This window comes from Hyla sarda, chromosome 7, assembly GCF_029499605.1.
Source record: "Hyla sarda isolate aHylSar1 chromosome 7, aHylSar1.hap1, whole genome shotgun sequence".
NCBI lineage: Eukaryota > Metazoa > Chordata > Amphibia > Anura > Hylidae > Hyla > Hyla sarda.
Window position 1 is genome coordinate 127,531,405 of NC_079195.1, and position 12,104 is coordinate 127,543,508.

Genomic DNA, 12,104 nt, shown 5'->3' on the forward strand with positions numbered 1-12,104 from the left:
CCCTTTAAAGAACTCTCCTTAAAGCTTTCAACTTGTATATACTTTTTAACCATTTAGCTGTAAATCTAGTCATTTAAAAATAGCAATGATCCAAAATATTACTAATGAAGGTAAAACAGTCAGCATAAATAAATCCTGGATTATAGACTAGTATTACAGTTAGATGTATAGTGAAGCCATGTTAATGATTAGGTAAACTATATTCTTGTGACAATTAGAGTGATTAGAGGCCTGTCACCCGGAGAGGTGTGTATTGGAGCTGACTGAATACTGTAATTGAAGTGCTGTTACTGCCGGCTGATAATTATGTGTCTTTCACCACACAAGTATTTCAATAGAGATATTCAATCAAACTTAATTGGACAAAAAGTAGAGGTGTGTTGCCAAGACAATTGAAAGTGAACACATTAAAAAAGGCTTTAAATCTACTTAAGGGCTCCTTTACACTGTCTTACTTTTTGGTGTCTTAAAATTAATTTAATTTCTTTTATATCCCGCACTTTTTACTGCAACTTTTGTTATCAATTATAACTAATATCAGTTTATACCGATCCTTTTTAAAGGGCTACTCTGGTGGAAGTTTTTTTTTTTTTTTATAAATCAACTGGTGCCAGAAAGTTAAACAGATTTGTAAATTACTTCTATTAAAAAATCTTAATCCTTCCAGTACTTATTAGCGGCTGTATACTACAGAGGAAATACTTTTTTTTGTGCTTTCTGCTGAACTGTCCAGAGCAGCATATGTTTGCTATGGGGATTTTCTCCTGCTCTGGACAGTTCCTGACATGGACAGAGGTGTCAGCAGAGAGCACTGTGGTTGTGACAGAAAAGAAATCCAAAAAGAAAAGAATTTCCTCTGTAGTATACAGCCGCTAATAAATAATGGAAGTATTATGATTTTTTAATAGAAGTAATTTACAAATCTGTTTAACTTTCTGGCACCAGTTGATTAAAAAAAAAAACTTCCACCGGAGCACCCCTTTAAATGGGTACTCCGGAGAAAAATGTTTTCCAAGCCTTCCAGCACTTATCAGCTGGGTTCACACTATGGAATTTCTGAGCAAATTTATATTCTGGTGCAGCAGTGTCCCATTATTGTCAATAAGAATTTTCTGCACAGTGCACATGATGGAATTTTAGGGACAGAGGTTTTTCCGAAATTCATCTGTCAAAAGAATGAACTTGTGGAATACATTGCTATATGGAGGCAGGAATTATTTGCTATCTACAGAATATCTGTCTGTAATATTTCCCTTATACTATGTTCACATGGCGGAAAATGTGCAGAATGTCTGCCCGGAAAACGTGGGTGAACATTTCACACTTTTGTTTGCTCCGCTGGTGACACATGTTCACTCTTTTTTGCGAATGCCGAAATCAGGATTTCTACTGTGTGTGTGGTGCAGCAGTATCCCATTGAAAACTTGAATATGGCCTTAGTAAGTGTCAGCCTTATATGCCAGGAGGAAGTCATGTAGATCTTCTCTTCTCTGTGGCATGAATTACAAACTATTTCTTTTTAATTCTCAGAGTACCTCTTTGAGTACTATAAAGATGCCAATAAGCAGAGCAAGTTCCAGAAAAAAGCTATACCCAATGCATGCTGTATATTGGTAAAAATGGTTGGTCTTATGTGACACAGACACAAGAAAGTGTAGCATAGCAGTGGATTGACATGGAGATAGTGGGCAAATATTTGAAGTGAGGGGGGAAATATAGGTCTTATTATTGTTTACTAGAATAAATGACAAAGATAGGAGGCACCTGACTCACACACCTGAAGCAAAATGCAAAATGCAATGGAAGTCTATAGAGTGAAGCGGCTAAGTGATAGCTGAGAATACGGTGGTGCCTGGAATTCCAGAGGCACAAATAATCAAATAAATGAAGTAGATAAATCCGGTAACTCACCGCAACTGTAGGAAAATCAGCTGTGTGTTGCCGTCATGGATGTACGGGATGGTGCGGGAAGCTCAGAGGCAACGAACCGGTAGGTTTCGTGCAATAGCACTTCTTCCGGCCTCAGGTTTCATGCAATAGCACTTCTTCCGGCTGGTAGGTTTCGTGCAATAGCAGTTCTTCCGGCATCAAGAGGCCGGAAGAAGTGCTATTGCACAAAACCTACCGGTTTGTCGCCTCTGAGCTTCCCGCACCATCCCGTACATCCATGACGGCCACACACAGCTGTTTTACCAACGGTTGTGGTGTGTTGCCAGATTCATCTACTTTATTTATTTGCTTATTATTATTTACATGCAACTTGAGTACAGGTAAATTCTTCTTCCTCATCATCTCCACGAGACGTTCCTGCCTGCAGGGTTTGTGAGGATATGATGTTAGAAAGTGTTCCCTGTCTGCCCTGAAAGTAGTGCCCTGGGCGGGGAGCTATACTCAACTAGTCCCATTTTTTCCAGCTGTAATCACGCCCCCTCAGCATGATTGACAGCCCGGCTAGAGTGGAACGAGAGCGGTGTCGTGTGCTGTCAATCATGATGAGAGGGCGTCATTACAGCAGGAGCAGCGGGACTAGTATAGCTTTTTAGCAGACTTTTTAAAATCATATAGTCACCAGAAACGTAGCCAGAAACGTCTTACGGGGATGGTGAGGAAAATAATTTTACCATATATAGTGTGTTGCCAAGCGTAATATATGGTAAAATATAGTGCTTGGTTCCCTTTAAATCTCATCAGGGACAGCATTTGCAACATGTTTGTATGTTCTCCCTGTGTTTACTTGAGTTTCCTCCCACACAACAAAAAATAAAAAAATATACTGATTTGGAATTTTGATTGTGATCCCCAATGTGGACAATGACCAATGTGAGTGATGGCAATCTCTGTATAGCTTGGATTTATTTTATGATATCTTGGGAAATTGCATGTATACATAAATAATGTATGAACATACCCCAATTCCTATGATTAAGAGCAAAAAAACTGCCTGAAACATGTTGGGAAAGCTATCTGTACTATGGGGGAGATTCATCAAAACTTATGCAGAGGAAAAGTCGACCAGTTCCTCATATCAACAATCAGATCGCATCTTTCATTTTTGAAAAGGCCTATAAAATAAAAGAGATTTGATTGGTTGCTATGGGCAACTGTTCCTCAGCACCGGTCTTGATGAATCTCCCCCTATGTATCATGTACCTGTACTTGCCTGGATTTTATGAAGTGTAAATAAAGCTGATAGTTTTACTGCAGTTACTGGACCATCTCAATGTACTATAGTGTAGGTAAGGAGAACCGTGGATAAAGGAAAAGATTTATCAAACCTTGTGTAAAGGAAAAGTGGTGCAGTTGCCCAGAGCAACCAATCAGATTGATTCTTTCATTTTTAAAAAGTCCTCTAAAAATGAAAGAAGCAATCTGATTGGTTGATATGAGCTCCACTTTTCCCCTGTACAGATTTTGATATAGTAAAACCATGTTCACGCGGTGGAATTTCCAAGCGGGAAAATTCTGATTGGAAATTCTGTTGCAGCAGAGTCTCATTGTTTTCAAAGGGATTCTGCTGCAGCATGCACACGGCACAGTGGAAACAATCCTGATGCAAGCCTGCCCAAGAAGAATTGACATATCTATGGAAACATTTCATTCCCGAGCAGTACTAATGCCGGAATGTTCTGTAGGTGCCCGCTGTTTGTCAAATGTTCACTGGCAATTTTCCTACAGACATTCTGCAAAAATTCTGCTGTGTGAACGTGGGCTATGAAAGGATGAAAGGGAACATGGTTATAGCGGGCTGTAAACACAAAGGTAAATCTCTTACACAATTGTCCATATGTAAATAATAAATGTAAAGTCAATGGAAATGAATATCATCAACAACAAAATGTACCAACACCCTTGTTATTGTCTCAATACCTTTTGTTTGTGATAAATGCAATTGTTGCATTTTGTTTGCTATAAGGGTATATTCCCATTGAGGAATTAAAGCGGAATTAATGAGGAATAATTTCAGTCAGGGAAATGTAGATTTTGGCCATTTGGATTTTCTCTTTTCTGCAGAATTGGTGTGAAAATTGCAATGAATTTGTAAATTACTTCTATTAAAAAAATCTTAATCCTTCCAGTACTTATTAGCTGCTGAATACTACAGAGGAAATTATTTTCTTTTTGAAACACAGTGTTCTCTGCTGACATCACGAGCACAGTGCTCTCTACTGACATCTCTGTCCATTTTAGGAACTGTCCAGAGCAGCATATGTTTGCTATGGGGATTTTCTCCTACTCTGGACAGTTCTTAAAATGGACAGAGATGTCAGCAGAGAGCACTGTGCTCGTGATGTCAGCAGAGAGCACTGTGTTCCAAAAAGAAAATAATTTCCTCTGTAGTATTCAGCTGCTAATAACTACTGGAAGGATACGATTTTTTAATAGAAGTAATTTACAAATCTGTTTAACTTCCTGGCACCAGTTCATTTAAAAACAAAACAGTTTTCCACAGGAGTACCCCTTTAAGAATGAATTGGGGCGGAATAAGCGAGCAGAATTACTCAAGTAAATTCCTATCCAATACCCTTATAAAAAAAATACATTCAGCTTCTCTGAAATTTGGTTCCCTGATACACCACTATGCTATGCACTGCCTTATGGCTAATACAGTTATTATCATTATGGTTTTCTTGTTTTGCTTAGTTATATCCTACACTTAGAATGCCTTTTACCCTGTTGTTTATTTTTTATTTTTTGTTTGTTTCTTGTTTTTTGTTTTTTTTTTTAGTTGGCAGAGCTTTACAAAATAAGGTACAGCAGGCACGCCAGTAGTGGAAATGAAAAGACCTTGGTAAAAGCAGAAAATGAAAAAAGCTGACAGGAATTTAGATAGGTAAAGAAGATTACAGAAATCTTAGCGTGTGCGACATTGAGCCCACTTGTTCTTTATGGCAGAGTATAAGCAATGGGAAGCAGAACTTGACTATCACCAGTAGAGGGCGATGCATCCCCACTCTTTCTGTTACGTGTACACTATCATGCCAGTGTGATGGATTTCATTTTAGACACCATGGCATAAACTCTGCCTTAAAAATCTTGACAAAGATTAAGAGGTAACTAGTAATAATGGAATAGCAATCTGCACGTAAGGGAAGCGCTAATGAGACACGTTACAAATTGCACACTTTACCTTGGGCAGTAGGAAATAGATCTTTACATGTTGTGGCTCACACTTCCTCTGCCATTCTTTTGGGCGTCAATTTACAATTTTACACTGTACAAATTTCTTCATCAGTTGCTGCTTTTCTATAGGTCACCTGTTCCACAGGGGAATTTGATATTTGCTGGAATAGTGTCATATACCATCCTGTCGACCAGCGTTTTAAAATCAGCTATTGCAAAACTACAACTCCCAGCATGCCCGGACAGCCAAAGGCTGTCCGGGCATGCTGGGAGTTGTGGTTATGCAACAGCTGGGGGCATGCTGGTCAAGAAACACTGCTGTAGACATACATGTGGCCCAGATTTATCAAAGAATGTCTACGGTAGAACTATTTTCCCACGTTTATTTGGGTGATAGGTTTGACTAGCGTGCATCTTATTTATCAAGAAGGTGCAGCAGGATGAGGAATTTTGTGCAGCTCTGCTGAGGTGGGAAAAGCTCTACCACATACACTTTTTCTATACACTTGTGAGGGAGGGAAGTAGACACTTTGCCGGGTCCTGAATTTGGCAGGTTAGGTGTTTTTACTTATTTTCACGAGCTGCCTGGACATTTTTACTTGCATTTTAGACAAATTTGATTGTAGTGTCCAAGGGGTTAAAGCCGGGTATCACCGTGATCGGTGATGTCTGGCATTAGAGATGAGTCCTGGTGGCAGATAGCCTCCAGGACCACCCAGCTATGACCCACAATCAGCTCCTGAGCGCCTGTCATAGAAGGGGAGTGGGACGCTGTCGTCCACAAGAGGTTAAAGGTTGAACTGTGGAAGGTAGAAGTTATTCTCACGCCTACTGGTAGGTGGAGTAGCTTTGCGCCTAAAAAAGTACCTTGGCACACAAAATAGCGACTTTTGACAAAAGTCGCAAATGATAAATACATGACGACTGCATGGTCATAAAGAAAAAGTTCTACAGGGAAGGCAAAAAGAGTGAAACTGTCAAAAGACGCATAAAAGTCGCTAAATATGCTGCTTGCGCCTGAACTGCGCCAAAACATAGACAAAAAAAAATGCTCTAAAAGCAATGATAAATCTCCCCCACAGTAGATTGTAGCTGCTTGATTCTGGTCCATACAGAACAATTACATGTCTCAATAACTTTCCATTGAGTGAGAAAGCTCAGCATAGAATTATGATGATATTAAATAATAATAATAATAATAATAGTAATAATAATATTTATTTATAAAGCAACAGACCACTGGACTGCCTCTTTCATTAGAAGATCACTTACTTTCTGTCCACCTTATATTTTCCTTTACTTGTTTTTATAGTAAAAAAAAAAATAAATAAATAAGATAATTTTTATCTTTCTGCGCATTGAACTCAGTAGTAATTAATAAAATACAGTAGTAATTAATAAAATACCTATGCATTTAGTCAAACTAGTTTACTGGTCGGATAACTGGGAAAACAGGTGCCACGTGTTTACTGGGCGTTTTTTTTTTCCTGGCTTTCCATCAATAAACCCTTCCCACTCTCTCCCCTCTGCTCTTCAGCGATGGCTCTATAAGGCTGGGTTCACAAATCCCCGAAATCGGTGAACTCAGCCTAAATCCCCACGCAACTGATGGTACAACTGATGACAAGTTGTATGGCATCCGGCGTCCATTGGTTCTGGGCAACGGAAAGGGGAATGCAGCAAGCTATGTTTTTTTATATTTCATGGTCTGGAGGACGCAAGCTAGGATTTTGAGCATCATAATACTTCTATATTACATATTTTCCCTGTATAGAATGTTTTCATTATTGCTGCTTTGCTTATTACTGCTTTATTTATTGTTTCATAGCTATAAATCATATATAATACATAGTGTTGTTGACCCTGTGGCAAGAGAGGTGTCCCTTTTAGTAGTGTCTCTAGTTATAGTCAGTAGTTAAAGTGGCCCTGTTCTACTTCACCATAAGGCTGGCTAAGTTTCCATTAGTTTTTTTTTCTGGCAGTTTTTGGATATCTGCCACTGCAGTTTTTGAGCCAAAGCCAGAAGTGTATTCAAAAGGAATAGGACATATAAAGGAAGGACATACACTTCTCCTCCCTTATGGATCCACTTCTGACTTTGGCTCAAAAACTGCAGTGGGAGTATTCCAAAAACTGCCTGAAAAAAATCAAGTGGAAACTTAGCCTAAGAGTGTAAAATAATAATAAAAAAGGTGGGAATTAACCCTAGTAGCTAACCTTACTGTTACGCCTAGCGCTCCGGGTCCCCGCTCCTCCCCGGAGCGCGTACGGCGTCTCTCTCTCCGCAGCGCCCCGGTCGGTCCCGCTGACCGGGAGCGCTGCCCTGTCATGGCCGTTGGGGATGCGATTCGCACAGCGGGACGCGCCCGCTCGCGAATCGCATCCCAGGTCACTTACCCGTTCCCGTCTCCTGCTGTCATGTGCTGGCGCGCGCGGCTCCGCTCTCTAGGGCGCGCGCGCGCCAGCTCCCTGAGATTTAAAGGGCCAGTGCACCAATGATTGGTGCCTGGCCCAATTAGCTTAATTGGCTCCCACCTGTTCCCTGGCTATATCTAGTCTCCTCCCTTGCACTCCCTTGCCGGATCTTGTTGCCCTTGTGCCTAGTGAAAGCGTTTTGTGTGTTTAAAGCCTGTGTACCAGAACTTCTGCTATCTCCCCTGACTACGAATCTTGCCGCCTGCCCCCGACCTTCTGCTACGTCCGACTTTGCTTCTGCCTACTCCCTTGTACCTCGCCTATCTTCAGCAGCCAGAGAGGTGAGCCGTTGCTAGTGGATACGACCTGGTCACTACCGCCGCAGCAAGACCATCCCGCTTTGCGGCGGGCTCTGGTGAAAACCTGTAGTGGCTTAGAACCGGTCCACTAGCGCGGTCCTCGCCATCCCTCTCTGGCACAGAGGATCCACTACCTGCCAGCCGGCATCGTGACAGTAGATCCGGCCATGGATCCCGCTGAGGTCCCTCTGCCTTATATCTCGGATATCACCACGGTGATCGCCCAGCAATCCCGACAGATCGCCCATCTATCCCACCAGCTGTCGGAAATGTCCACCATTGTGCGCCAACTTCAGTCGCAACTTCAGCAGCAATCATCTCCTCCGCCAGCTCCTGCACCCCCTCCGCAGCGAGTGGCCACTCCTAGCCTCCGCCTGTCCTTGCCGGACAAATTTAATGGGGACTCTAAGTTTTGCCGTGGCTTTCTTTCGCAATGTTCCCTGCACTTGGAGATGATGTCGGACCAGTTTCCCACTGAAAGGTCTAAGGTGGCTTTCGTAGTCAGCCTTCTCTCTGGAAAAGCCCTGTCATGGGCCACACCGCTCTGGGACCGCAATGACCCCGTCACCGCCTCTGTACACTCCTTCTTCTCGGAAATTCGAAGTGTCTTTGAGGAACCTGCCCGAGCCTCTTCTGCTGAGACTGCCCTGCTGAACCTGGTCCAGGGTAATTCCTCCGTTGGCGAGTACGCCATACAATTCCGTACCCTTGCTTCTGAACTTTCCTGGAATAATGAGGCTCTCTGCGCGACCTTTAAAAAAGGCCTATCCAGCAACATTAAAGATGTTCTGGCCGCACGAGAGACTCCTGCTAACCTGCATGAACTCATTCATCTAGCCACTCGCATTGACATGCGTTTTTCTGAGAGGCATCAAGAGCTCCGCCAGGAAAAAGACTTAGATCTCTGGACACCTCTCCCACAGTCTCCACTGCAATCTGCGCCTAGGCCTCCCGCCGAGGAGGCCATGCAAGTGGATCGGTCTCGCCTGACCCTGGAAGAGAGGAATCGCCGTAAGGAAGAGAATCTTTGTCTGTACTGTGCCAGTACTGAACATTTTTTGGTGGAGTGCCCAATCCGTCCTCCACGTCTGGGAAACGCACGCTCGCACCCAGCTCTCGTGGGTGTGGCGTCTCTTGATGCTAAGTCGACTTCTCCACGTCTCACGGTGCCTGTTCGGATTTCTACGTCAGCCAGCTCTCCCCTCTCAGCCGTGGCCTGCCTGGACTCTGGAGCTTCTGGGAATTTTATTCGGGAGTCCTTAGTGAATAAATTCCGCATTCCGGTGACCCGTCTTGTCAAGCCACTCCACATTTCCGCGGTCAACGGAGCCAGATTGGACTGCACCGTGCGTTATCGCACGGAGCCCCTCCTAATGTGCATCGGACCTCATCACGAGGAAATTGTATTTTTTGTCCTTCCTAATTGCACTTCTGAAGTTCTCCTTGGACTACCCTGGCTTCAACACCATTCCCCAACCCTGGATTGGTCCACTGGGGAGATCAAGAGTTGGGGTCCCTCTTGTTCCAAGGACTGCCTTCAACCGGTCCCCAGTACTCCCTGCCGTGACCCTGTGGTTCCTCCTGTATCCGGTCCCCCTAAGGTCATTAAGGACTCTGCCTGCCACAAGAAATACCTCTCCCCCCCTCCCAGTCCCATCAGGCAAACCTCTGTGTCCCCTCATGGCCCTCGTCCTGGTGTCACACTGCCCCGTGCCAAGTCTCGCCCTCTGCCCTCCCTCCCCATCCCTACTCCTGCTGTTCCGCCTGCTGTTGAGGAATCCCTCCATCCTTTCCCGGTGTCCTCATCCCAGGGGAGGCAGTTACCAGACAAAGAGAAGGGGAGACCTAAGGGGGGGGGTACTGTTACGCCTAGCGCTCCGGGTCCCCGCTCCTCCCCGGAGCGCGTACGGCGTCTCTCTCTCCGCAGCGCCCCGGTCGGTCCCGCTGACCGGGAGCGCTGCCCTGTCATGGCCGTTGGGGATGCGATTCGCACAGCGGGACGCGCCCGCTCGCGAATCGCATCCCAGGTCACTTACCCGTTCCCGTCTCCTGCTGTCATGTGCTGGCGCGCGCGGCTCCGCTCTCTAGGGCGCGCGCGCCAGCTCCCTGAGATTTAAAGGGCCAGTGCACCAATGATTGGTGCCTGGCCCAATTAGCTTAATTGGCTCCCACCTGTTCCCTGGCTATATCTAGTCTCCTCCCTTGCACTCCCTTGCCGGATCTTGTTGCCCTTGTGCCTAGTGAAAGCGTTTTGTGTGTTTAAAGCCTGTGTACCAGAACTTCTGCTATCTCCCCTGACTACGAATCTTGCCGCCTGCCCCCGACCTTCTGCTACGTCCGACTTTGCTTCTGCCTACTCCCTTGTACCTCGCCTATCTTCAGCAGCCAGAGAGGTGAGCCGTTGCTAGTGGATACGACCTGGTCACTACCGCCGCAGCAAGACCATCCCGCTTTGCGGCGGGCTCTGGTGAAAACCTGTAGTGGCTTAGAACCGGTCCACTAGCGCGGTCCTCGCCATCCCTCTCTGGCACAGAGGATCCACTACCTGCCAGCCGGCATCGTGACACTTACTCAAAAGAGAGCAAAACGTCAGCATGACAACACAGTTTTTTAACCTTGACTTGTCAAACAAAGACCCTATATTTCTTAAAGGGCTAGCATGTGAAGTGTCCCTCTAAGGCTAGGTTCACACTACAGAATTTCCGCCTGCAATTCCGCTTTGAAATTGCAGGCAGAAATTCTGCTTACTAAAATGTATAGTGTAGTGAATGGATTTCCGTTCACAAATTCACACTTCGGAATTTGTGAAGCGGAATTTGTGAACGGAAAATCTGCTTGAAAATTTCCCCCTGAAGAATGGCGTTGCTCATTCTTCAGGCGGAAATACTCACGGAACACATTGCAGTCTATTGGAGACTGCAGTGTCCGCGCTCCCAGTGCCGACAAATTCAGTCAGCGCTGGCTGCACTCGGAATCTCCGGGTGGAAATTTTCTGCCCGGAAATTCCGTAGTGTTAACCTAGCCTAAAACAGTGGTCTCCAAACTGTGGTCCTCGTGCCATTTGCTGTCTGGGAATGCTGGGAGTTGTAGTTCTGCAATAACATAAGGGCCATTGCTCTAATAGATAGTAAGAAGGCTATAGCCATAATGTGAACTGCTGTAAAATTGTCTTATCACATTAACTAATTATCATTGTATCTATCACCCACAAGAAGAATCACAGTACTCAGGTACTCAAAAACAAACTATAGTGTTCATCTTTTGCCTGGCGTTACACTCCATAAAATTCACAATTCTTGATGAAACTGTATTATATACATACCCGTGATAAAATAACTTAGCTCAGCATTTAATCCTGTATCAGCATCTGAGCAATTGAGACGTGCCACAATGAAATCTCGAGGTACATTCTCTGCCAGTGAAAGGTTATACAGAGATGGGTAAAAAGTAGGGCTTTCATCATTGATGTCCAGCACTAAAAACAGAAAAGAATAGATTTAATAATAGTATATAAAAAAAAAATCTAGCCACAGCGTAATGAACACATAACACTAAGAGCACACACACAAGGCTGAGCTGTGTGCACAAAATGTCTATGGCGGATGGCAGTCCATAGAAGCCATGTGCTTCCTTAGAACAGAGCCATACAGACTATACAGTCATGGCTGTAAATGTTGGCACCCCTGAAATGCTTCAAGAAAATGAAGTATTTCTCACAGAAAAGGATTGCAGTAACACTTGTTTTTCTATACGCATGCTTATTCCCTTTCTATTGGAACTAAACCAAAAAAGGGAGGAAAAAAGCAAATTGGACATAATGTCACACCAAACTCCAAAAATGGTCTGGACAAAATTATTGGCACCCTTAACTTAATATTTGGTTGCACACCCTTTGTAAAAAATAACTGAAATCAGTCGCTTCCTATAACCATCAATAAGCTTCTTACACCTCTCAGCCGGAATGTTGGACCACTCTTCCTTTGCAAACGGCTCCAGGTCTCTCTTATTTTCCCAACAGCAATTTTAATTCTCCACAGGTGTTCAATGGGATTTAGATCTAAACTAATCGCTGGCTACTTCAGAACACTCCAGCGCTTTGTTGCCATCCATTTCTGGGTGCTTTTTGACATATGTTTGGGGTCATTGTCCTGCTTTAAGACCCAAGATCTCGGACACAAACCCATCTTTCTGACACTGTGCTGTACAGTG

The 12,104-nt window shown here is 44.1% G+C and overlaps 1 protein-coding gene across 1 annotated transcript in view; it reads right to left on the reverse strand.

The window, feature by feature from the left end:
* CDH23 (cadherin related 23) overlaps positions 1–12,104 on the reverse strand; it is a 1,135,250-nt gene that overhangs the window by 352,027 nt on the left and 771,119 nt on the right. The window contains exon 25 of the mRNA XM_056530710.1: positions 11,218–11,370. Coding sequence (XP_056386685.1) covers positions 11,218–11,370 — 153 coding nt within the window. The remainder of the gene's footprint in view (positions 1–11,217; positions 11,371–12,104) is intronic.